The sequence below is a fragment of the Osmerus eperlanus genome, chromosome 10 (genome assembly GCF_963692335.1).
Source record: "Osmerus eperlanus chromosome 10, fOsmEpe2.1, whole genome shotgun sequence".
Classification (NCBI taxonomy): Eukaryota; Metazoa; Chordata; class Actinopteri; order Osmeriformes; family Osmeridae; genus Osmerus; species Osmerus eperlanus.
This window is the reverse complement of record NC_085027.1, coordinates 10,485,561-10,511,447: the sequence shown is the minus strand read 5'-3', so window position 1 is coordinate 10,511,447 and position 25,887 is coordinate 10,485,561. Positions and strand designations below refer to the sequence as shown.

At 43.8% G+C, this 25,887-nt stretch overlaps 4 protein-coding genes across 16 annotated transcripts in view; 2 read left to right on the top strand and 2 right to left on the bottom strand.

Annotated features, from left to right (window-relative positions):
• The window catches only part of herc1 (HECT and RLD domain containing E3 ubiquitin protein ligase family member 1), a 46,697-nt gene extending 43,003 nt beyond the window's left edge, over positions 1 to 3,694 (bottom strand). For all 11 annotated transcript variants that reach the window (XM_062471760.1, XM_062471761.1, XM_062471762.1 and 8 more), the window contains exons 1-2: positions 3,476 to 3,694; positions 57 to 1,042 (exon numbers count right to left, since the gene is read on the bottom strand). In XM_062471760.1, coding sequence (XP_062327744.1) covers positions 57 to 1,016 — 960 coding nt within the window. In that variant the 5' untranslated portion in view covers positions 1,017 to 1,042; positions 3,476 to 3,694. The remainder of the gene's footprint in view (positions 1 to 56; positions 1,043 to 3,475) is intronic.
• A 757-nt stretch (positions 3,695 to 4,451) lies between these two features.
• LOC134028139 (death-associated protein kinase 2-like) lies at positions 4,452 to 14,706 on the bottom strand. Of its 3 annotated transcripts, none has more exons than XM_062471519.1 (11): positions 14,577 to 14,706; positions 14,275 to 14,415; positions 12,563 to 12,784; positions 12,168 to 12,306; positions 10,791 to 10,920; positions 10,617 to 10,692; positions 10,328 to 10,480; positions 9,876 to 9,921; positions 7,949 to 8,038; positions 6,271 to 6,358; positions 4,452 to 5,620 (listed from the first exon to the last, which is right to left on the bottom strand). In XM_062471519.1, exons 2-11 carry the CDS (start codon positions 14,334 to 14,336, stop codon positions 5,610 to 5,612), a joined length of 1,017 nt encoding a protein of 338 aa, XP_062327503.1. In that variant the 5' UTR covers positions 14,337 to 14,415; positions 14,577 to 14,706; the 3' UTR covers positions 4,452 to 5,609. The 3 variants fall into 3 exon arrangements, with proteins under 3 accessions (XP_062327503.1, XP_062327502.1, XP_062327501.1); XM_062471518.1 differs by having other exon boundaries at positions 4,453 to 5,620; positions 6,275 to 6,358; XM_062471517.1 differs by lacking the exons at positions 4,452 to 5,620; positions 6,271 to 6,358; positions 7,949 to 8,038 and adding an exon at positions 8,445 to 9,420.
• A 3,045-nt stretch (positions 14,707 to 17,751) lies between these two features.
• Positions 17,752 to 18,644, top strand: LOC134028318 (calcium-activated potassium channel subunit alpha-1-like). The gene is made up of 5 exons (XM_062471800.1): positions 17,752 to 17,955; positions 18,079 to 18,183; positions 18,281 to 18,342; positions 18,429 to 18,519; positions 18,591 to 18,644. The coding sequence occupies exons 1-5, from the start codon at positions 17,752 to 17,754 to the stop codon at positions 18,642 to 18,644; spliced, it is 516 nt and encodes a 171-aa protein (XP_062327784.1).
• Positions 18,645 to 19,030: 386 nt separating this feature from the next.
• Positions 19,031 to 24,946, top strand: LOC134028317 (calcium-activated potassium channel subunit alpha-1-like). The gene is made up of 21 exons (XM_062471799.1): positions 19,031 to 19,047; positions 19,127 to 19,202; positions 19,322 to 19,492; positions 19,581 to 19,672; positions 19,803 to 19,913; positions 20,158 to 20,263; positions 20,532 to 20,614; positions 20,750 to 20,819; positions 20,893 to 21,048; positions 21,256 to 21,365; positions 21,481 to 21,549; positions 21,694 to 21,780; positions 21,911 to 21,996; positions 22,230 to 22,290; positions 22,523 to 22,643; positions 22,743 to 22,967; positions 23,194 to 23,431; positions 23,558 to 23,688; positions 24,048 to 24,242; positions 24,487 to 24,590; positions 24,758 to 24,946. Exons 1-21 carry the CDS (start codon positions 19,031 to 19,033, stop codon positions 24,903 to 24,905), a joined length of 2,457 nt encoding a protein of 818 aa, XP_062327783.1. The 3' UTR covers positions 24,906 to 24,946.
• The last annotated feature ends 941 nt before the right edge of the window (positions 24,947 to 25,887 follow it).

Here is a 25,887-nt window from a genome sequence, read left to right as displayed (position 1 = left end):
CCCACAAAGACACTCTAAACCCGAGGTGGATATACAATGGTTTACTGAGGACTTACCAAAGAGCGTCTCATCTGCATCAGGATATTCATGAAGCAGTCATATCCAATAAGCCCCTCCTGGTTCTGCACAACCTTGCTCTTCTCCATGGTGCTGACCAATGCTGCTGCAGCCAAAGCCATCTCAATCCACTCCAGCAGGTAGCGCAGTGAGCCCCTCTGGGCAGCCAGGCCCAGCAACAGCTCTGAAGCCAGCCTCCTGCCCAAAATGTCTGCCCCGGAATTTGGCATGGTCACTCCTTTGAGGAAAGTGGTGACCTGGGCCAAGCAGTCGAGGCCCATGGGAGGGATCTTGCTTTCGTTAGCTAAAGACAAGGGTGGGAGGGAGCTGACCACATCAATGGCAGTGTGGATGACGTCATTACAGAGATTGAGGCCTCCTCCTACTCCAACGCCGCCTCCGTTGGGGGCAGGTAGGGGCGGCATCATCCAGCTTTGGCGCAGGAGGGCAAAGAGCAGGCTGAGGCCCGTGCGCACACCCATCTCAATGAGGGCGTCAGTGCTGGAGCGCGGCCGCTCGTTGACAGAGTGGAGGTCGGCTGAGCCTGAGGTGTTCTCGGGCGAGTGCTGCTGCTGCTTGACTTTTCCCTTGTCGTGGTACTTGTTAGAGAGGGCATAGAAGATGCGCTGGAGAACCAGCAGACGCTTACGCAGGGCGGCAGCAAAGGGGGAGTCGGAGCACACCATCTTGGCCAAGGCCAGCTGGCTGCTGAGCAGCGCATCGAGGTAGTGCTCCTGCTCATCGCTGGACAGAGACTCACGCTCAAAATCAGGAAGCTGGGGGCCCTTGAGGCACAGCACCTGCTGGGGAAGCAGCACCACTTCTTTGTTGGTCAGCAGCTTGGAGTAGAGAACAGAGACGCCCTCGCGTGTGGCGATGGACTCGCTGTCCTCCGTAATCCATGAGCTGTTCAGGTGCTCCAGCCATTTGAGCTTCACTGGAGGGATCATCAGAGCCATGGCACGTCACTCTGGGGCCATCAGTCCTGGGCAAAATCCAGGGGTGGAATACCAAAGTTTAGGCCATCAGATCTCTAAAATCAACAAAGGAACATACTGAAGCAATACTTAAACTCTATTAATATACTAATGTACTCTCATAACTAAGAACACTGTTGGGCCTTATTCAAAGAAATAGCAGCAAAATAAAATAAAGAGCCTTCAGGCCTATTAATTTTAGGCTAATAATGTTAACACAGGCTAATTATGTGCCCCAGTTTTAGCCTACAACTCATCCTATCATTTTAGAGATTCACAAGCCATTTCAAATGACAAAAAAAGGCCAAAAAAGCATAACTATGACAGGAATCCAACAGCCCAGAAAAGAACAACAAACTGATGAGCATGTTCAAGATAATAAATGGTCAAACTCCACACTGCAGTTAAACCATTCATTTGACATTAAACAATAACTTTTACTGTGTGTAGCTTTTCTATCTTACCATGGGACATCGTGTCAATCATAACAGGTAAACATGAACTGAGATAGTAATAAACCTGAGCTAAATGACAGAAAATATTTACAAATTTACTGTAAATGATCATTTTACAGGTATTTCAACATGATTTTAAATTGATCATTAACCTGTTTTATCTAGCTGATGGCATGTTGCAAAAGTAGGTCATCCATCTGAAACTGATTACGAGAAAAGACTTCTCCTTAACATGCTGACTATGCAATCAAACTATCCGGACACACATTAGACACTAACCAACTGTAGCCTATACTAAGTTCCCTGAACACAACGCTATTTGCATTTCATACACACAAACTATTGGACAAAATGCATTTACCATTTAATGATGCATACAAATGTTGTTTTTGTCTACAGACACAAGTGTACTGAATTAATTTCATAGCCTAACTCTCCAGGAGTGACAGTGCATTTTCCCCCTGCTGCATTATTAACACATAGCCTAGCCTTAGGCTATCTGTGTATGTTGTGGTACCGTCATGTCAGGCCAAGGGTCTGTTGGTTGGAGAAGGATCTGGTATATCTGGTAATAGAACGCTTGCTTGGTGCATTGAAGAAACAATCCAGGGACATTAACTCCCTGAAGACAATGTAAGAAAGAGGGGGAAGTCTGCAACTATCTCACGATCGCCAAATGGTTCTGCAAATTTTGAATTTGCATCATGAAATGCACTTGCAAGTTAACATTTAACTCAGAAAGGCTTTTTCCACAGTAGGAATTTCTCAACCACAGTCATTATATTCTAAAAAGGAAATAATTCAGTCATGGGTAGCTTTTCTATAAACCTTAGCATATTCCACAGCTGCAAGAGCTGACAAAACACAAGCCTTTGCACACACTGATTTAAAGACAGGGTAATATGCTGCCTGACATCTATCCAAATATCCCATGCGGACAGTATATAGTAAGCAAAGGCATCATGGTTCATTACTCCCAACATTGTTTATAAGTTAACCCTGCCAATGTTTAGCCTAACCAGTTTTTATTCTTGACACTTAAGCAGGACCTGTAGCTTATTAGATCTTGCTTTGCAAACAGATAGTACTCGATATTAAAGTAATTTAGAAGCTAGGTAAAAAATTATATATGTTGGATAGTTGAATAACTACCAATACTGTACTCTTCTGCACCAGGTGGGCTTGCATAATTGGCTGCTCTTCTAGCTAGCCACCACCGATTTAATTGTTGCTAACGTAAAGCTTTGGAGCCATTAGTCAGCAACTCGACACTGAACCAAGGGGGTTAGCCAGTCATCTAGCTGGAAGTGGCAACTATGCAACTGACGTTAGCTCACGAGCAACTAGCTTATATGGTGTGTTTGCCAGAAACAGTACAGTACTGTAGCTGGCTAGTTTTGTAACACTACGCTACCTAGTTCAACAAATAGTTTTTTCATAGCTAACTGGTTAGAAGAGCTAGATAGCCGGGTAGCTACACAGTATGTGGTTGAGTGCTTCTCTGAAAGCTTTGTTTGCTAGCTGTGCTTGATACTAGGTATTTCTAGTAGACAGCTACAGTACTAACCTAGTAGTATCTGACTGATTCCTCTAAAATTGCTGCTAGTACTGGTCGTAGCCTAGCTACCTGGTTAGCCGGTGGCTAGTTAGCCAGTAAGCACAAGCAGCTGCAGCCAACACGGATCATACACATAGCATACGTTCAATACATATAGGAGTGCCCAATCTGTATGCTACTTCACCAAGCTGACAGGCACGCCACACCACACTGTTCAATAATAAACAGACAGCAACTGATAACACTAGCGGGTTAAGTAAAACGGAATGGCAGGTTGCACCTAGCTACAACAAAAATTGCTGTTACCTAGCTATAGCCAGCTCGTAAACAAACTATCTACCTAGCTAACTAGCATAGCTTGCTAGCACTACCAGTTAGTAGTGAGATCCGTTTGCAGAGATTCAGATTCGAAGCGTTGCTTAGCTTACCATCAACTGTCAAAGGCCTCCGTGGTGCCAGCTACATACAACTAATCTTCATTGCATGGTAGAAATAATTCCAGTATCCTTTGTTGTAATACTTCACAGGCTTATCTTTTGATGCTTTTGTTTATGCCAACTGAACAAATAAGGGCTCAGTCAATCAGGGATAGGTTTCCATATCCCCACCTCTCAGTTCCTGCACCTTCCACTGCAATGAATTCAGACAAGAGGTTCACTCCCAACCCTAGCCAGAGAGCCCCAGCCCTAGGGCGCAGTGAGCCAGTGACGTGTTCCTGTGCATGTCTTCTGTATTAACATAGTGCCACTGCATATTTGTCCAGTGGACATGACAACTCAAAAAACAATGGTGGGAAGAGGAGCATCCACGGAATACTTAGTGTAGTCTAGCTTTTCCCCACCATATTTTGCCCCCGTAAGTTAATCACACGTCTTGACAAATGGATTAATGCATGAGATGTAATGCATCTCCAAAAATGTCCAAGCTTTTCCTTCGGAGTTGAAAATGGAATTGCATGAGCCACAGCAAAATGTATGTTTTGAATGTAATCGTTTGATCCACCGCTTTACATTGTATTCCTTGCGGGGCAACTTCCAAACTTTTTGTACTTTTTTGTTGTACATTGGTCAATTATAATAATACATCAATAATAATAAAAAAGCTAACTATCTTAGAATGTATTGCAAATCAATGAAGGTGTATCATGTTACAGTGCAAAGAGTGAAGGTAAGAATATTAAGCAAACATAGTGGAAGGGGAATCCGTTGTAGTTATCTGGGCAGTGCAGAGACAACGACGGGCCCAGTTTGAGAATATCTACTCATGCACTTGCAGTTAGAGTAGTTTAGCCCCCAGACTGTAGTGTGTAACAGACTAGGCCAGGGCATTGGCTAGTTTATGTTCATAGTATATGCTGCCCCCTAGAGATCATCCTTACATTTCACATGTCAACATGTATTTATTCATTTTGAATACATTTAAATAACTTTGTTTCACAGTTCTTGGCACACGACAAGTGTGTGAAAAACAAATGCTTCTATTTTAACATACTGAAAGGTGAGCAGCTAACCCTCCATTAGCTGACCCAGAAGACCTTAAATTGTTAGTTAACATGTATAGTTTTTGAAGGTGTTGAGCTTTGATTTTACTCACCGTACATTCTTTCAATATCGTTTTAAATCTTACAATAGCTCAGTGAGAACAGTAGATGTTAGTCAAATGTTCCAGTTTTTACATATGCATGATTGTATAATCACTATAGTGGGCAAAGCATCTCTTTTGTTGACCTTATCCTTTAGGAGGAGAGTCTTATTGCAAAGTGCAAACTAAATCAGCTAACAAAATTAGACATGGGGGGCACATGATGTTAGGAGGAATCTCCTTGGTTGTCCCATGCCATTCATATACAGGACTCATTGATCTGGCATTTCTCAGAGTAAACAAAAAGATAGGCATAAGAAGAAGTAATTTAACACATTATTGTATTGTAACTTCTACACACATCGTTACTGATCAATATTTGAAAAAAAATCAAATGGGTGAACATATTCATTTGCAAACAAGACAGTTATCGGGTATTCATTTGCAGTGTTTCTTTCTCTTTCAAGAGAAGAGTACAAATTAGGTAAGTAAAATGTTCAATATTTGGTCCTTTACATGTTGGATGGTTTTGTTGCTTAACAATGTGTCATCCACATTTCATTGACTGTTGCTTTTTTTCTCACAGAGTTTCTGAAACAGTTGAAAGTATCGAGCCAGGCAGACAGAGAGCCCCACAAAGTAATACATTTAGTGACAGAGGTGCTCAACCACAGGAAAAAGTGAATGGAATAGCAATTTTTGTCCCACAACCTAATCAAGATGTCATCCGAATTGGATTATGGAGTATTTGTATGCTATAAGGCCATTGCTCTCTCTGCCCAACAAATGCCCACAAAGTGCTTTGTCAGACAGAGGTATGCTGCCTTATCCATTCCATGTTCCAAAACTTTGGCCACTCAGTAAAATATCAGTGAATGAGTGAGATGGAATGTAGCTTTTCTGTGTTGATTTCAGGAGGTGCTGCTCCTATTTCTTGTTGTGGGTCTTCTTTTCCTGGTCTCCTCCTCCTCTTGGTCACTCTCATAGTTTCTCTGCAACAGAACTGTATACATCACATCTCTCTTCTCAGGCTCTCACACCAGCTTGCCACATTTAGCAACACCTACTGACCCAGTCCTGGAGATTGGAGCCAAATTGGGGGCTTTGTGCAAAACATATCTCAAGAAATGCTATAGAAAAAAGTAATGGAGGTTTAACTTATTATTGATTACAATAGGTTATTAACTGTAACTGTAAAGACTTGACAATATGTGAAATGTACCATTCTAAAAATGCTACAATTTCAAACCAAATCTATTGTTAAAATATTTGCTGGATTTTCCTGTAGGTTTTAACATCTGTAACTTTGGAACACTTTCCATTATTTATAGGTCCAGATACTGAAATTAAAGTATTCTGATTCTGCCTTGATCAAGCAGATATTCAGGAATTCAAATTAGTATACCAAACTTCTTTCCAAATGGATATTATAAGTTTTTGAATGTTGTTTACAGTTGGAAGTCAAAACCCTTCAACCCAACATTAACGCATTCACACAGCGCATCCCATGACATCCATATCGCAGTCTCTTAATCTGCTCCATAATCTAATTGCATGTAGTGACATCAGCACAGTGGGGATAAATCATCGTTGCACGTAAACACGTTAACAAGATAAGGGAAACAGTAAAGATGTTGGCCACCTACTGGATCGTCGTCCTGCTCCAGAGAAGGTTCTCTCTTCATCAGCCTGGTTAGATGGTTGCACAGGGCCACGATCCTTATAGACATCTGGGTGAGAGTAGAAGCGAGCACAGCATATACGGAGTGACACTTTATCAGAACTACATGGAAAGACATACAGTGGGATGGATAGGCCTATAGCTCAGCGACATACAGTGGGATGGATAGGCCTATAGCTCAGCGGCATACAGTGGGATGGATAGGCCTATAGCTCAGCGACATACAGTGGGATGGATAGGCCTATAGCTCAGCGGCATACAGTGGGATGGATAGGCCTATAGCTCAGCGACATACAGTGGGATGGATAGGCCTATAGCTCAGCGACATACAGTGGGATGGATAGGCCTATAGCTCAGCGGCATACAGTGGGATGGATAGGCCTATAGCTCAGCGGCATACAGTGGGATGGATAGGCCTATAGCTCAGCGACATACAGTGGGATGGATAGGCCTATAGCTCAGCGACATACAGTGGGATGGATAGGCCTATAGCTCAGCGACATACAGTGGGATGGATAGGCCTATAGCTCAGCGACATACAGTGGGATGGATAGGCCTATAGCTCAGCGACATACAGTGGGATGGATAGGCCTATAGCTCAGCGACATACAGTGGGATGGATAGGCCTATAGCTCAGCGACATAGAGTGGGATGGATAGGCCTATAGCTCAGCGACATACAGTGGGATGGATAGGCCTATAGCTCAGCGACATACAGTGGGATGGATAGGCCTATAGCTCAGCGACATACAGTGGGATGGATAGGCCTATAGCTCAGCGACATACAGTGGGATGGATAGGCCTATAGCTCAGCGACATACAGTGGGATGGATAGGCCTATAGCTCAGCGACATACAGTGGGATGGATAGGCCTATAGCTCAGCGACATACAGTGGGATGGATAGGCCTATAGCTCAGCGACATACAGTGGGATGGATAGGCCTATAGCTCAGCGACATACAGTGGGATGGATAGGCCTATAGCTCAGCGGCATACAGTGGGAAGGATAGGCCTATAGCTCAGCGACATACAGTGGGATGGATAGGCCTATAGCTCAGCGACATACAGTGGGATGGATAGGCCTATAGCTCAGCAACATACAGTGGGATGGATAGGCCTATAGCTCAGCGACATACAGTGGGATGGATAGGCCTATAGCTCAGTGGCATACAGTGGGATGGATAGGCCTATAGCTCAGCGACATACAGTGGGATGGATAGGCCTATAGCTCAGCGACATACAGTGGGATGGATAGGCCTATAGCTCAGCGGCATACAGTGGGATGGATAGGCCTATAGCTCAGCGACATACAGTGGGATGGATAGGCCTATAGCTCAGCGGCATACAGTGGGATGGATAGGCCTATAGCTCAGCGACATACAGTGGGATGGATAGGCCTATAGCTCAGCGGCATACAGTGGGATGGATAGGCCTATAGCTCAGCGGCATTCAAGCCTCCCCCAGGTACTAGGTCCCCCCTTCTGTTGCTTTCAATAAAAGTATATGCAAATTGAATACATTATTATATTCTCCAAGACAGAGAACCAGCACATATTCACAAGCACATTTTCAGTAAAGGCCTGTGTTGTATGTGCAATGACCTCTGTGGTAAATGTTTTGTAGGTAGTGTAATATATTACCTTCCATCTTCGTCGTGCGTACTGTCTTCTGAAGTTTTGCAGGTTTATGACGGACAGCCTGCGCACTAAAGCTTGGCGTGGGTTTGAGGGCTAGAAGACACCAAAAAACAAAACAGTGTTGCCAAAAGTCCATGGCTCAGCCTATGATTTTGGACTCAAGTACCTAGCCATGCTCTAGGCGATATTGTCCAGTGCCATATTGGATATCAAACAGAATAAAATATATTGCCAGTGTATCTGTAGCTTGTGTATCTGCCAGACACTCCACACATTGGAGTCCATTCAAATTGATATCAGGTGCACCAGGTGAAGATAACAGACCTTTGTTCCTGAATGATGCACACCAACATACCTTAAAAACACTTTTATGTGAGCAACAATCTAATCTGAACATTTATAGTAAAGAATGCAGTGATAGAGTTCACATGGTATCATACTGAATAAGGTTGGATAAAAACTAATAACACAAATGTATTTAGAAATACAAGAGAAGTAGAAGTGTATTAGATGTACATTTAATTATCACCTTCGTTATCAGTTATTTTTCCTGTTAACATCAAATGAACTTTTAGCTTCTCACATTTCAGTGCATGAACTACCAAGCAATGGCCATGCTTAAAATAAGTGTCATAAGATGTACGGCAAGTTATTTAACCATCCAATGTACATACCATAGAGGTATATAATTAAGGACTAGGACCACAGTAACAATTAAAGCCCTCAAAGATAAAGCCCATAAACCGTCATGTCATCATGTTCTAGCTGTTTTCTCTGTATTTAGGTCAGTTACAGTGTCCCTCATGTCATCTCTGCTGGCCAGCCTCAGTGAAGTCCAGGTTGATCCCAGACAACAGGTCCCCTCCACAGGATCTGTTCAGCAGCTCCTTCAGGGCCTCATTCACATCGTTATTAAAGACGGTGGAGAAATGACAGTTGGGATAGCCTCCGCCACCGCTGCCGTCAGAGGGAAAGGACCCCACCACATCCTGCACCCATTTGAGCTCATCACTCAGCTCCTGCCTGAGGGCATCAAAGTGGCTCTTCCTCTCCTGGTAGCGGTTGCTAATTGACCCCAGGCTGTTGTCCACCGCCTGCATGTCTTCTTGCAGGCTCCTCTTCATTGCCTCCACCTTGCGGAACTCGTAGCGGATTTGAGAGAGCTCGTGGCGCACACCCTCACTCTCTTCCTTGTACCAGGCCTCCTTCTCATTGTAGATGGATACCAGGGCGTCAATGTCTTCTTGCAGGCAGTCATGGGCTGCCGCCAAGCCGCTGAAGGTGCCCTCCATTTGACCGATGTCCTCCACCACCTGGGCGAAGCGTTCAAAGTTGACGTAGGTGTTGTTAGGCGGCATGCTGGAGTGAGACTTAATTGTGTACTCCTTCAGACGCTTGGTCTTCAACTGCCGACGCTCACGTTTCTTCGTCACACAGGCCTTGGTTTCCTTGGTTTCCTCCTTGTGCTCATTTGACTTGAGACAGAGGAGTATACAGTATATGGTCAGCGTACAGGAGCAACTCAGAAGCATGTATGCATTGATGCAACACACTGTACACATGCAAGTACTTGGGTGAGTATAAACTGGTTTATCTATTTCCAAGAAGAGGCAAAACATTCCAGGTGAGGTCAGTCACTTTTTCTTCATCCTTAGGGTCATGCTCTATTATGATCTGAGGGTGGAAGTGTTTACTTCAAAGCAGTTATTGTGAATCACTACAAACAAACCAAATGATTTTTAGAAAAATTGTATTATTTTCATCCTACCAGATCAACCAAAGTGTGTTTGTTTTTACTAGACCATTTGCAAAGTTGTTAAACATTGTAATAGGAATAAAACATGCAAAACACAATGCATGAAGCCGCAGATTATGGTTTACTGAATTCAATAAACCTTTCTTATCCTAAATATAATATATTTACAAGTACCTTGATCCAAGGGTGGTTGAGAGCATCTTGGATAGTCAGTCTCTTTCTGTAAGACAAAGATTTACTTAAAAAAGTATAAAAGTGTTACACAAGGTAGGGCAAGAGGACACAGCTTGAGAACATCTTTCTCAACATTGTATACAGGCCATCTGCCATAACAAATTGCCTCACCAGTAAGAGAAAGACAATGAGAGACAGAGAGAGACTAGGTTTTTCTTGATCATTTACATTTACATTTAGTAATTTAGCAGACGCTCTTATCCAGAGCGATTTAAGATTCTAAATGCGGTATGCTAACATACATCAGGACACAAAACAAAACAACATAGCAACAAGCATTACTCATAACAAGATTGAGCAATAGAGAACAATAAACATACAACAATAATACACTTAGGCAATACTATTTGACATGTATGTATGTCCCCTCCTCTTCTCCCATGAACTCTCACCTCTTATCCCTTTCCAGAAGCTGTCTGATGAAACTCTTGGCCAGTTCACTAGTGTGGCAGAAGAACTCCTCATCAAACTCATAGTTCATTGCAGAGATGTTGCCTAATGTATCCTGTTTAGATTCGCCGAGAAAGGGTGACGCTCCACTGAGGCTGAAACACGAAATGTATAGTATAAGTTAAAGGCTGATTTTTTGTTTGCCCGTGTTTATCCTTTTTAGATACTTTGGTCATGTATTACCATTCTTGAAGCAAATTCAAGATTAGTCTTTTGTATTTGTGTACTCACAGGATGTAGGTGATGACACCTATGCTCCACATGTCTGCTTCCAGTCCCAGAGGCTCATAGTTAACAATCTCTGGAGCTAGTAAAGATGATTAAAACCAACAAGTATGCCTTCTCTTTGTCCAGATTTAACAATGCATAGTAGGCAATATGTTTTACCATTGTTTCTCAACTTACCCACAAACTCTGGAGTGCCAAATATGTTCTTGAACTCAGCCCCCGCCTCAATTTTATGAGCCAGGCCAAAATCGATCAGTTTGATCCTTGGTAAGGGCACATGCTTGTCAAGCAGCATTATGTTCTCAGGCTGTGAATCACAAAAGCATGACTGCTGAGTCAACTGAGTTTAGAAGACTACCCTGTAAAATCTGTGAAAATGCAGTATCCTATCAGTAAATCAAATCAAATAGTCCTTTTCACAGGTTTACTGTAACAGTAGTAATAATGGAAAGTAATGTCTAAACTACTGGATATAGCTGTGACACTTGAATTGTCTGTTGGTTTTTTATTGTGAAACCTCACCCAAATATTATGTTTCCTCTGTTGAAAATCAGTCCACACAGCCTTTTAGGGAGGGGACATCCTAACAGTTTTGTAAATTACTGTGTTCACAGTTCACACTAAAATAACCATAACTCACTGTACAAATGTTTTATTAATCTTTTGTCCCAATAAAACAAGTTAACTAAGGAGTAAGCATTTTCAGATATATTAGCAAACATTTAATCGATTACAGATACAATGAAAAGTGGGATAATTGTTAACAATTGTTAGCTATGTTTTTTTATATGTAGTACATTCCAACAATTATTACTGAATGTTACATTCTGCCTGGCTTTACTTCTCCCTCAAACCCCTGCCAGACAACGCTTTTGAAATCAGCCCAATAGGACGTTACACCCAGACCTGCACTGAGCTCTGACCTTCACACAAGGGTGTTTTGTGCCCTAGACCGTATCTTGTACCCATTTCTCTATGGTACAAGGTCTGCCTCCTCACTGGTCTTCCTGTGATTTGTCCAGTTCATGCATTTTTGTCATCACTGCCAGGGACTGCACCTTTATTGAAAGATGTTCTTTACTTGACAGCAATTTATTTCAGGAGCAGTGTGCTAGTTTGGTGGCTACGCCCATGCAACTTCCATTTTGCACTGTTGTTATGCAGTTTGCTAGCTAGTTTTAACATGTTTTAGATACGCTGATTCCTATAGTGCAGATTTGATTATTAATTTCATCTGATTCTCCATAAAGTTATAGACCTATTTGTATGTTTCCTTTAAGTGGCCTGGAATAAAAATGTCATTTGATAGTGTAAAACTATTTGCATAGCTACTGGTTTCTTTACCCTCTTACCTATTTAATATTTTACAACTGAAAAAGTATGCTTTTCTCAATGTCAGCATCAACTGAATTGCACAACGCCATTTAATTAATCTGTACAATACAATATAGACAAATAATAGAGGAAAGGAAATTACACATAGAATACACACCCCACCCACACCTACACATAACGTATTGTGAACATGCACACATACACTCACAGGGGACTGACCTTCAGATCAAAATGAGCAATCTTTCTAGAGTGAAGATAGTGGACACCTTCCAGGATCTGCCTGATGAACTGTGTGGCTTCTTCTTCACTCAGAGACTCCTTCTGAGCCAAGAAATCAAATAGTTCTCCTCCAGACACCCTGTAAAAATATGTAATGTATATACTGGATATATAATGTCCCTGAATTCTACATAATAGGCCAACTACTGCTAAGAACACTAAAGGAAAATACATAAGAAACTACTATGCTGTTGATCAACAAAAAACATGGTAAAACAATTTGTAAATAGCATAAATATAATTAACATGAATAAACAGTTTGTCGGACTGACTCCGCTTGGTCCAGTCTGTACAACTTCTGAGGTCAACTTTTAGACAGGTCTCATCTCACTCACAGCTCCAGGATTAGCACCACATCAGTGCGGTTCTCGTAGACGTCGTGCAGTGTGACAATGTTGGGGTGCTGGATCTGTTGCAAGATGTTCACCTCTCGCTCAATCTCCTCTCTCCTCACCCCTCGTCGGCTTGCCACGCTCTGCCGTTTCTTGATGAACTTGGCAGCAAATTCTAGGCCTGTGCTCTTCTCTCTGCACTGCTTTACGATGGCAAACTGTCCACTGTGACCATGAAAAGCACAGTGAGACACAATTATGTCACAAACTCTAGAAGGAAAACATAAAGGAGTATGGAGGGGAAAGAGCTGGGAATGGATCTCTGTGGTGTATATTTCACGTATCATTAAAATCTAATCATTAGTTTTTGGTGTAAAATGAAATGTATTCCTTTAGTATATTTGTTATGTATGCAAAAGGTTAACTCAATTGAGGGTAAGTTAATTTGCAATGTAAAATGTTGACGAGAGGTAGCTAGTCTATTCTTAGTGGGGGGCTTATTCAGCAGTTATGTTGGACTGCCAGCATGGCGTCTGACCTCAAGCATTGGGGTTTTAGGGTTTCATGCATACATATCCATTAACAAGAACTTTTGATCAATATGCATTTACAAAGTATTTTAGGGTTAGTTAGTTAGTTATTAAACTAAGGAACTCAATGTTCTTCTGATTGATGCATATCCATAAAAACAAGAACATTTATACATTATTTCAAGGTTAGTATTGTTTTAATGGAGTTGGCCAGATTCAAAGGTCAGTTAGCTACGGCTGCATCTGCTTTCTCTTCATGTCCATTGCGAGGGTGAGTAAGGTTATACTCCACTTCCTCATTCACAGTAGCTCTGAAAGTAGATACAGACAACCCTAAACATAGAACACGCCTAAAAAAAAGCACAGTGAGAAGTGCCTGTCACAGTTGTGTCTTAAAAAGACCACATACTGGGTTGCAGGGTACATTCACTTTGGAAATGGGCTGCAACAGTACTGTATGCAAATATTTCAAGTAGCAAGAATGTTTGGAAAAGTATAGAAAGGACATCTAGTCACTTATCCACTTGGTTCAGAACTCACCGTGCACAAAATGTAGTGGGTAAGCATCTAAGTGAGAAAAGGCTGTTTTTTCTTAATTCAAAGTACAGAGCGCAATGACTAATACATTATATTTAAACACAGTCCGCCTCCTCAGTCCACCTGTTGCTTAGTCTACATTGAATGAGACAGAGGCACACAATGTGTGTGTGTATGTGTGTGTGTATGTGTGTGTGTGTGTGTGTATGTGTGTGTGTGTATGATAGTGATAGTGTATAGCAGAATGTTGACAGTGTTTGTCGAACAGCAGATGGCATGAGACATTACACAAAATGACTGCCGTTCTTGTTGACAGTTACTGTGAAAACTGTCAAATGTGGTAGCATGGACTGCAGAGGATGTAAATATTAAAGCATAGCACTGTTTTTGGGCACTAGTTTTAAGTCACCTCCATGCTACTTTTTTTAACGATTACATGCATAACATACATATCTCACAACACTCTATTTGTGACCTTTAAGGATATATGGTTCTATCATTCATGTGACTTGTATTTTAATTGGTTTGTTGGCTAATAATCAATAATAATAACATAACATTAAACCTGCCTCATGCCTGCCTCATGTTTAATAAGTACATGAAACCTTCATCAATTTACAATAACAATATTTAAGATATTTTCTTTACCTTCCCAATTCTTCCCCTATTTCATAAAAATCTTCCACTTTCTGTTGCTTGAAAAGGGCCATATCTGCAATTCTTCCTGCTGTAGCTGGGATGGTTCATCCATTCAGTTTGACTTTTTCTTCTTTACAGTCTTGGAATACCCTGTGACAAATTGGACCAACAGTATGATGAAAAACATGTATGGCCATGTCTCTTATATTTGGAAACCTTGACAAATACAATTCAAAAAACTGATTATAACACTCCTGGGCTTAGTATAGCAACCTAATCGACCACACAAATCGACATCTACGAGTTCTTACCATCTTTCAGTTGCTGCCAAAACGTGTATTGAATCGTCCACTGTGATTTCTTAGTGTATAGCTCTAAGCTCAACAGCGTTTTGGTCGCTGACGACGTGCGCTCACGCATTCCCAAAGCTCGCGCTCCTGAACCACCTGTTTTACCACGCGACGCTCTATCTAATTACTAGTGGGTGTTTTCAAATTGTGTATGAGATTAACAGTTACAGAATCTACATTGAGTTTTGTCTGCCTGAAACTATATCTCTTGGTGTGTACTACTACTAAATAGTTGTGGCAGTGTCCTTTATAAAAGAGGCTAAAATATCAAGGGGCGACAGCGTACGGGTTATCTAACGGACAGATTTTATGTCATATTTTTAGCAATTGTTATGTGTGGATAGACCGTTAGCGCGTGTATAGTTACTCTTCAGGTGGAAGATGACCATCACACAGACAGAATGGGGAGAAGAAGAAATTGTTTCAGTCTGATGCTGACGCTGATGAAGAGCATGTGAGCCTTTTGGACAGCCTTTTAGCTAATTGGGCTGTACAGTTCAGTCTTTGGTCGCGCTCACAGCCCTCCTTACCCTGTTGAGGGTGTACCACCCAGAACTGCCAAAAGATGCTAGGACTGTCCTCAAAACTAGAATTAATTACAAAATCCAAGAAAAATGTGGTGGGTATCATCATACAGGTATCTTGGCAGCGCTTAGTAACACCTTAATTCAACATATACACAGTGTTGCTGATGGCTTTAAATTCAAGCTGCAGATTAATATTGATGGGTTACCACTGTGTAAAAGCACAAATATTCAGTTATGGCCTATTTTAGGACTTCTGTTAAGTGTTCCAACGAAGGAACCTGTTGTCATAGGCATTTTTTGTGGTAGGAAAAAACCTAATCCAGCTGAAGAATTTTTGTGAGACTTCACATGTGAGTTACAACAGCTACAGAAAGGTTTTGATTTCAGTGGGAAAAAAGTGTTCCTTGAACTGGTTTCTGCTGTGTGTGATACACCTGCTAGGGCATTTGTAAAAAACACAAAGGCTCACAATGCTTATGACTGATTTGATAAACGTTCCCAGCCAGGTGTTTACATTAACAGATGAATGACATTCGCTTTAAATAATTACATGTTACGGACTGACTCATCATTTTCAGAGAGAGCTGATGAGGATCATCACCATGAAGGACCTCATGGATTTTCTAATTTAGATGTTGGTAGGGTAACTCGGTTTCCCCTAGATTACATGCACCTTGCATGTTTAGGTGTAATGCGACGATTGCTAAACATTTGGCTGAGGGGCCTTTTGATGTTTTGTTTGTCCTCTAGTCTTGCTGACAGGATTTCAGAAAGTCTAACTCAGATGCGTAGGTATATACCAGCAGAGTTTGCAAGGAAACCACGATCCCTTCGAGAATTAGATTGTTGGAAAGCTACAGAGTTCAGACAATTTCTCTTGTATACAGGCCCTGTTGTTCTGGAACCATATTTAGATAGTAATTTATATAACAACTTCATGTTGTTATCTACAGGTATTTCCATACTTGTAAGTCCACAGCTCTGCTCTATGTATAGTAAATATGCAAACACGCTTTGGTGATCACATTTGTTAGTCATTTTGGATAGCTGTACGGCAGAGATGCCTTTGTGTATAATGTCCATTCCTTGGTCCACCTGTCTGCAGATGCAAATGTGCATGGTTGTTTGGACACTATCCCGGCTTTTTCATTTGAAAATTACCTTCATAAACTTCATAAATACAACACACTTCATAAACTTCCTAAACATCAAGCAGCAACTTGCTGCCACTATCAGTCAAAAATGTAGCCTACTAAAACAACATACATATACAGACATAAATAACATGTGTAGGCCTATAAACAATAACTACAATTTATAAATAAATTATACAATTATAAATGATAAGATGTATACTAAGAATGTATACCAGTCTATATAGCAGTATCAAAAAAGTCATCTTAAATGTGTTAGGTGGGTGTCTGGGGAATATAATAAAGGACCTCATAGGCTACATATTGTTTATATCAATCATGGCTTTTTGTCCTTTAAATGATGATGTAGAGGATGAGAGAGCTGAATAGACATATTAACAGGGGAGCTGGAGCCTAATAGGAAGCAGCTTTAAGGAAAATTAACAAATAGGCCTACTGAAATAAATGGTAATATATAAATTATATATATATAGAAATAATATATAAATATAAAAATAAATGAATACTGAAATAAATTATCATGGCTATAAATACATACATAATTAATATTGGTTACTGCATTTATACATATATTTGTATAATGCGTGCATTTTTGCGTTTGAGTCACTTTTCATAAATGACGAAAAAACTGTTTCCAGGGTAGTCTGAGAAGTTGCTAGATCTAGCGACTAAATTTTCAACAAAACAATACTCACTGTAGAACGTGGAGTCAGCCAATCCGCTTCCAGGATTGAAACAACTTGTCTTGATGTAATATTGTTTTAAATTGGGTTGATGACAACTTGTTTATTGTTGTTTTGATTTGAGTTGATAACAACTTGTTTACTTTTGTTTTGAGTTGATGACAACTACATAAGAGCTTGATTCATTCGCCATCTGCTCCGACTGTCTTCAGCAAAGTCATCGATACGAAAGGTAGGCGACGATATTTAGCCATCATCCTTTGAGAACAAATGAGCTACCTAACATTAGATAGCAGATAGGGAGCTACTTCACACTTGAAGTAGGCTACAATTATTGATGATTGATTGTCTAATAATGCCGACCGAATCACATCTGTGCTAATTATCTTCAATGCATACTGTACTGTATACAACTAAAATGCATTCGGTCAATGTAACCTTTATAACAATTCAAGGTAGAAATAGCCTACTCAATAATTATTTTCTGTTTTGTAATTTTTACTAAAATAACAACGTTAGGGTCAAATATACACATTTAGGAAAAGTCAGGGTCCTAGTGTTACTTTTTCTCAATAAAGTTATTACATTGCTAAATTAAAAAACAGTCAAAAAGACTGCATAGTGAAAAGTCCTAGTGATGTTATCTCCAAATATCACCACTCATAAGATGCTTACTGTCCAATCAAATTGCTTGGTCAGAACTAACAGGTATATTTTTTCTTATAATTCAACACAGATCGTGAACTCAATCTAAACTCGAACTAAATATACTATGCATAAGCCTAGAACCTCCATCCCGGAGATATCATATGAACACTGTATGTACAGAGGAACAAAAATATGGGACCTCTATGTCGTCTCCTGCCTCGTCACTCTGGTGCAAGGTGTGATACTCATCCTCTTGAAGAAGTGGACTCAGCCGACAGTCAAACTGCACCAATTCTTGAGCCAGAAACACCACAGGACTAATGGCAAGGTGAGCTAGAGTAGTATGAGGTCTTAAAGGGATGGGAGGAGGGATTATGAGCTGGTGCCAGAAGCTACTAGTGTTAAACCCATCTTATTCACAAACCATGCTGTGTTTCTGTTCATGAAACAGTGCATCGCTCCGCAATCTAGTTCATTCTTCAGCAGTCTGAAGGACGGTATAACAGTGCATGCATCGACCCTCGTATCGCCCAAACACCCACATGGACAGTTCCTGGTAAGCCTGCTGGATCCCAGCCTCACTCACCCCCCCCCCCCACAAACACACAGCCCCACAGACCATAATAATGTAACAGCACCTTTTCTCTGTCCAGAGCGTGTTGATGTTCGTGTTAAATCTGGGGTCGTTTGTGATTTACCTCGCCCTGACCACCAGGTGAGTACAGGGAGAGCTCCTCTGCCTGGTCACCAGAAGAACTGAAGAGTCAGCTTGTCTCTCATGTTTGATTGTGTGCCTGACAGGCCCATTGAGTACTGCGTGGAGAATTTGGATAACCTGCTCCTGTTAGACCTTGCCTTCGACATAATTTACCTTCTACACTTTTGGCTAAGGGTAAGAACTTCCTCTGATATACAACACCAATAGTCGTAAATGCTTTTCATCTTTAATTTAAAATGTATTAGGTGGAACTGAGTGGTCGAGAGTTTGACTGCAGATCAGGAGGTCCCAGGTTCTGATGGCCTCTGTGTGTTATTAGTTCCTGTTTATCCAGTGTGAATACATTGTGTATTTTCTCTTCAGTTTCTGTCTGCCCAGGATCTGCTGGTCATGTGGTTGGACTACAAAACCATCGCAGACATTTTCACAGTTGCACCCGCATGTTTTACAGTAGTCACTGGTCGGGCATGGCTTGGTAAGACCCTCCCTCCCTCCCTCCCTCCCTCCCTCCCTCCCTCCCTCCCTCCCTCCCTCCCTCCCTCCCTCCCTCCCTCCCTCCCTCCCTCCCTCCCTGGTTCTCATGATGTTCCCTCCCTCAGGCCTCAGGTTCCTCCGGGCTCTTTACATCCTTGAGCTCCCAGCCGTCCTGCGGATGCTCAACATCCTGACCAGCAAGTAGGAACTGATGGAACGAAAGACCTTGTGTTAGGATCTCATAGAACTGCTCTAGGTTGGCGTGAGACTTAACTTCTGGTCCTCTTCTTCTTCTGTGGTACCACAGAACATCTGTGAAGCTGTGTCGGCTGGGAGCTGTCCTCGTGGGAACCCTGTTTTTTTACGCCGGCCTCATCCATCTGGTGAGGACTTGATTGAAGTAACACGCCAAATCATAAACATGACTGGTGTTTTAGTAGATAAAAGCTTCTGAAGTTAGAATCAGAAGGTGTTTCTCTCCTCTTGGTTTGCCCTGCTGTAGGTGGAGAGCTCTGGGGACCCCTGGCTTGAGAACTCCAACGCCTCGAGCCGTCCATACTTCCTGTTTGTGTACTTCCTAACAGTGACCATGTCCACGGTGGGCTATGGCGACGTCCTAGTCTACACCGCGTCAGGACAATTTTTAATCACCGTGTTCATCTTCATCTACCTGGTACGCCCCCCTCCCCTCCTGCCCCCTTCCTCTCCCTCTCTCTGTTCCATCATGTCTGTTCCTGTCTCATCCACGGTGTCATCTACAGGCGATGTTTGCAAGCTTCATTCCCCAGGTGAAGGAGATCCTAGCAAACAGAAAGCGCTTCAATGGGGAATACTCCGTTGTCTTGGGGAAATCGTAAGTCATCGGTCAATACAAGGCCGACCTATTCAGTCTCCCTCTCCAGATTCTCATGTGCTTCAGAGAACATCCCTCTTTTTGTGTCTCACACTGATGTTCTGTGTGTGTGTCTGTGTGTGTGTTGCAGGCATGTGGTTGTATGTGGACATCTTTCCCTGAGCAACATTGAGCCGTTTGTGAGGGAGTTCTTCCATGACGACCGGGGAGAGGTTAACACCGACCTCCTCTTCCTGGGGGAGTGAGTACAGCTCTGACAGTCTCTGTCAGCTACACCAGTTTATCTGACCCCCCCAAACACTTCCAGTTTCAGGCTTATATGCAACAGTTGTTGGTCCTGCTCCCCTCCACTGATTCCTGGCAGTCTGTCTATCCAAAGTCCTACATGGTTGTATATTTAAATTCTCAGTCTCACCCTCTCTGGGTCCCTGTCCCTGTCCCTGTCCCTCCTCCCTGCCCCCCCCCCTCCCTTCTCCCTCCCTCAGCTTTTGCCCTGACGCTACGCTGGAGGATTTTTTTGTGAGTCTCTCTGGGCAAATCAACTTTTATCAGGGCTTGGTGAAGACCAGACAGGACCAGGAGAGAGTCAAGGTAACTGTGTTCACACACACACACACACACACACACACACACACACACACACACACACACACACACACACACACACACACACACACACACACACACACACACAGGAGTAACTGGTAACTGACATGATTGATTACTCTTGGTTCGCTGGTCCTGTCATCAGAACGATATTTAATATCCATATTGTAGTGGAGATGATGCAGTGTAAATGTGTTGGAGAATGGACAGTCTTGCTGTGTGTGTCTAACTCTAACACTCATAACCCTGGCAGATGCGCGACGCGGCCGCCTGTGTGATCCTCTGTGACCGCTTTGCTGCCGACCCAGATGCACAGGACTCGGACACACTGATGAAGTACGCACACACACTCACAGACATGCTCACACACACAGAGATCTACACACACACATACACATGAATACACAGGAACACACACACACACAGCTCTCCACACATCAACACGGTGTCTCCTGTGTCGTCTCTTTCTAGTGTGATCACCGTCAAGACCTATCATCCCAAAACCAGGGTGATCGTCCAAATGTTGAAGCCCAGCAGCAAGGTAATACCTCCCCACACTGTCTGGTCTGTGTGTGTGTCAGGGTGTCAGGTGCTGCTGTCCCTGTGTGTTCCAGGTCCTGGTGCAGAAGATTCCGGACTGGGACTGGAATTCTGGCGATGCAGCGTTGTGTCCCATGGAGCTGAAGCTGGGGTTCATGGCGCAGAGTTGTCGTGTGCCAGGACTGTCCAGCTTGCTCGCAAATCTGTTCACAATGCAGAGTGAGGTGGAAGTAAGGAGTCCGCATGGCTACACACACACACACACACACACACACACACACACACACACACACACACACACACACACACACACACACACATGGGCCAAAGACTCTGTAGATATATTCCGATTCAAACAACTTTATTGAGCCCATTTATCTGCTGCTCACCGAGCCCACACACACAACTTAACAGCTCTCTGTGTTTGTGACCTGCAGCAGAAGGGAGACTCGTGGAAGAACTTCTACAGAGAGGGCATGTACAATGAGATCTACACAGAGCACCTCTCCTGGCCTTTTAGAGGCATGTCCTTCGCCCAAGCCAGCAAGTGAGTCACTGCAGCCCAGCTTCAGCCTGAGTTGAAATCATCATGGGAACTGTAGTCCTGTCCCCACAGAAACATGCTAGTTGAATGTGTGTGTGGTGTGTGTTGGGTTTTTCAGGCTCTGCTTCCTGAAGCTGGGCCTGCTGCTCATCGGCATAGCAACCTACAGCGAAGACAACGAGATGAGGTGTGTGACTTCCCGTTTACACCCCGGTCATTTCCTGTTTGAAAGATACGTTGGTTGTCTCGTCATGTTATCATACATAACAAAAACTATCTTATCTTTTTTTTTCTCTCACTCTCTCTCTTCCTTCCTGTTCCTTCACTTTAGTGTTCTGGTGAATCCTCCGGACTGCATCAAAATCAAACGGGGGACTCTGGGCTTCCTGGTGGCCAGCGATGCAAGCGATGCCAGGAGGTAGAGGCAGTCTGGGAGCCGGTCTCACCCTAGGACTCACACACTCACATCCTGTTAGCCATGAAGCCTGTCAGCTCACGAGGAGAGATGGCTCCATTTCCACCTGTGTGTGTTTGTGTGTGTTCTCCAGGGCCAGCATCTACTGTGAGAGGTGTCACAGCCGGGTTAGAAGGCTGTGCAGGATGAGACCGTGCGAGTGTCCTGAGTTTGATGAGGGTAAGAACACACCCTGAGGGATGACCCCACTGGCTCATGGGAACAGAGACGCTCAAGCTGGATGTGCTTCACACCAGCTTGCCTGCCTCAGTTTTGTCACAACTGGTGTCTGGCCTCGTCACACTGACGCCGTCTTCTGCCGGATGTATTCCTGTCATCTGTCTGGATGTGTGCGCATGCTTGCGTGTGCGTGCGTGCATGTGTGTGTTCATGCGTGTGTGTCTCTCCACCAGACGGCTCTCTAACCTCTGCCATGAATTTACGACGCCCATCTCTGGGAGTACTTCCGGTCATGTAAGTAAACACACACACACACACACACACACACACAGAGGTCCACCATGATATGAGTTAGTGAGAAGATTTCATGTGAAATAAATCAATCCAAGGGATCTATTTCTACTCTCTCTCGGGCACCTAAGCCCCAGATCTAACATCTCTACTGCCGGTGAGCATAGGAAACATGTTGATGAGTGTGATGATGAGGTCATGAGTGTGTGTGTGCTGCCTTTCCTCCGTCTAACAGTTCTGATCTCGTGGAGAACGGTGACTGGACCAAGGAGATGGAGCTGGAGGGTCAGGTGACGCTCGACTCCACCGGAATGTTCCACTGGTGTCCCCCTGTCTCCCTGGAAGCTGTTACCCTGGTGAGACTGGGACACTGGGATGCACACACACACACACACTCCCACAAACACAGTCTCACACCAACATGCTTGCGTGTGTGTGTGTCCTGCCCCCTCCAGACCAGACACAGTGCCATTGCCCTGGCCCTCCAGAAGCACGTGGTGGCCTGTGTGTTTGGGGACCGTGGCTCCAGACTGCAGAGCCTGCGGGCCTTCATGATGCCTCTGAGAGCCAGCAGCCTGACCAGCCCTGAACTGCCCACCGTGATCTTCCTGGGGGACAGAGACTACTTCCTGAGGGAGTGGCACGACATCCACTACTTCCCTAACATCTATTTCCTGCCTGTGAGTGTAGGGGGCTGTGGGGAGAAATGTGGGTTTGTGTGTGTGGTGGGATGAGAGTTTGTGGTTGTGTGTGTGGTTGGATGAGAGTGTGTGGTTGTGGGAGTGTGTGTATGGTTGGACGAGAGTGTGTGGTTTTGGGTGTGGTGGGGTTCTGGTTCAACGTTCTGTTGCTTCATCTGTTCCCTACTCCACCCCCCTTCACCCCCCCCCTTCCCTTCCACCCCAGGGCTCTCCTCTGTGTCTAGACGACCTGCTTGCGGTGGGGGTGACCCGCTGTTCGCGAACGGTGATCCTGACCTCGACGGGATCCACCGAGGACACCCAGACGCTCCTGTCCTGCTTCACACTCGACAGCCTCAGCCTGCAGACCGAGGCCCCAACCACACTCAGCCCCTCCAGCAACACCCAGGGACTCGACCCACAAAACACAACCGGACACTCCGTCCCTCTGCTGGCGGAACTGGGTACTGCGCCTCTCACTCCTCCCTCCGGGAACGATGCTGTCATTGTCCTACCGAAGCCCTTTCTCACCTCCCTATCCTCCTTGTCTCACCTCCCTGTTCTCCCTCCTACCCTGTCTCACTCCTCAGGTAACACCTTGAACGTGAAGCTTATGAATGACACGGACGGTCTGGAGGAGGAAGACAGTTTCCCGCTGACGGAGGACTTCTCCGTAGGCAAGGTGTTCTCTGTGGACGTGCTGGACTCGCTCATGGCCGCCGTGAGTCACCAGGAGGCTTTAGTGCCTGTACTCATCCCTCTGCAGTCATCCCCATGACCTCATCAGTCTGTATGGACACAGGGTTCAGTCTGGATGTATGGACACAGGGTTCAGTCTGGATGTATGGACACAGGGTTCAGTCTGGATGTATGGACACAGGGTTCAGTCCCACATTTACCTCCATACACAGTAGATCTACAAAACTCTCCAGCCAGGAAGTCCAGACCTGAACATTCATAGACTGTCATTTTATATTTTATTTGGCAAATTAGGATTGTGGTGAGGGTTAGAGTCAGGGATTGAGTCACTATCTCATACAACAGCACTTGGTGCTAGCTGAGTGTGTTGTGTGTGTCCAGACATACTTCAACTCCAACGTTCCCTTGCTGGTGTCAACACTGGTGACGGGCGGGGACACGCCCCTCCTGGAGGCCCAGTTCGTCAGGGACAACAAGCTGAAAGGAGGGGTCATGACTCCGCAGCTCTGGGCCCTGCGCCGGAGGTCCAAACTGGCCCAGCTGGCCCTGCAGGAGCAGCCCCTCTGTCACCTACAGGTGAAGGAGAGAACACACACACACACTGAGAACACACACACTGTGAACACACACACACTGAGAACACACACACTGAGAACACACAAACATTGAGAACACACACACACTGAGAACACACACACACTGAGAACACACACTAAGAACACACACACACACTGAGAACACATGCACACAAACACACGTATGCTCACACACTCTCTACCTCTCTCTCTCTCTCTCTCTCTCTCTCTCTCTCTCTGCGCAGTGTGTGTTGTACAGGGATCTGTTTGTCCAGGCTCTGGACTCTCTGGAGATCCTGTGTTTCGGCCTGTACCGTCTCGTAGACCCTCCCAACCGCTTCATGAAGAGGTATGGACCACAACACCTTAACAGAAACCCAAGAGGATACAATAGAACATAATAGAACACAGTGGAACATAACAAAACACAATCCAGATGAAACAGCAGGAACATGATGAGGTGCAGGTGCTGGTGACAGGTTGTTCTGTAGAAGGTAACAGTTGTGTGTCCTACAGGTTTGTGATCACCAACCCTCGAAGTGACCTCCCTCTGCTGGCCTCAGACCAGGTCTTCTGCTCCGTCCCCTTCCATCAGTCCCACCTGCTGACCCAGTCACCCCCTCTGAACCTTCACCAGACCCCACACGACTCCAGCATCCTCTGAACCTCCTTCACCAGACCCCACACGACTCCAGCACCCTCTGAACCTCCCTCCATCCCTAGCCCACCCCAACACCCTCCCTCCCTAAGTAGCACAGTTCATTTATGATTAAATTGATTTCATTCTGAAAAAAATATTTTTGGAAAATGTTTTTTGGGGAAAATAGTTTTGGATATTACACACCTATTTCCCATCAGTTAAACACACTTAAATCCAGTCAATAGCTGATTAGCTACTACTTGTCACTTGTAATTCCATGCCTGAGTCTCACCCCCTCCTTGATAGAATCGGTAAAGCTCCAGATAGCCCAGTTGAGACTGTAGCACCCATCCACCACATCCTGACTCCTCTGCCTGGATCCCTTGTCTTTCTTTCATTCATTCATGTAAACTACAAAACGTATTCAGTTGTTTTTTATTTGTGGCTGTGACAGTTCAGTGGCCCAGTGTACAGCCATCCCCAAACACATTAGTAGAATTGTGAACTTCATGATCAACATCCAAGTCATTTTTCAAGGTGGTCCAGAAGTGTCTATGAAAATGCTAAAATAAAGCTTTACACATGGACAGCATGTGGCTGGTTAGCAGAGCACCAAATTGTGTACCTGGTCCCTAGCCAATTCGATCCATCCAAAATGACTTGTCGCTTCCCTTGATGAGAGAATATATAAAAGATGTAGCATGTAGTGTTCATGAGAAACACACAAAGTTGTGTCCAAGTTATTGAAATTGAACAAAAGGAGACTAATTATACACCAAAATGTATGTGTTTAGCTGTATGGGTTTTGGTGTTTGGTTATTTTAGAAAATAGTTTATACAGTTCTGGAATCCATTATTCAAATAATAGAATTAGCTTGTGGAGCAACTGCACATTTAGACAATAGAGGGAGCCCTAAACACATGTTCTTTCCCAGTGGAATATACTTAAAATCACACATTCAAAGAGTTAGATGTTAGTCATTTCAAATGGATCAGCATTAAGCCT

Excerpts from the sequence above, each read along its gene's own strand:
- LOC134028139 (XM_062471517.1), bottom strand. The coding sequence starts at position 14,336 with ATGGCCCTTTTCAAGCAACAGAAAGTGGAAGATTTTTATGAAATAGGG. Across the intron at positions 10,693-10,790 it reads TGGCACTCCAGAGTTTGTGG|CTCCAGAGATTGTTAACTAT; the intron begins GTAAGTTGAGAA and ends CATCTTTACTAG. Across the intron at positions 10,481-10,616 it reads GGTGTCATCACCTACATCCT|CCTCAGTGGAGCGTCACCCT; the intron begins GTGAGTACACAA and ends TTCGTGTTTCAG.
- LOC134028318 (XM_062471800.1), top strand. The coding sequence starts at position 17,752 with ATGCATAAGCCTAGAACCTCCATCCCGGAGATATCATATGAACACTGT. Across the intron at positions 17,956-18,078 it reads ACCACAGGACTAATGGCAAG|TGCATCGCTCCGCAATCTAG; the intron begins GTGAGCTAGAGT and ends TTCATGAAACAG. Across the intron at positions 18,184-18,280 it reads ACCCACATGGACAGTTCCTG|AGCGTGTTGATGTTCGTGTT; the intron begins GTAAGCCTGCTG and ends TTCTCTGTCCAG.
- LOC134028317 (XM_062471799.1), top strand. Across the intron at positions 19,493-19,580 it reads TGTTCATCTTCATCTACCTG|GCGATGTTTGCAAGCTTCAT; the intron begins GTACGCCCCCCT and ends TGTCATCTACAG. Across the intron at positions 20,615-20,749 it reads GACTCGGACACACTGATGAA|TGTGATCACCGTCAAGACCT; the intron begins GTACGCACACAC and ends GTCTCTTTCTAG.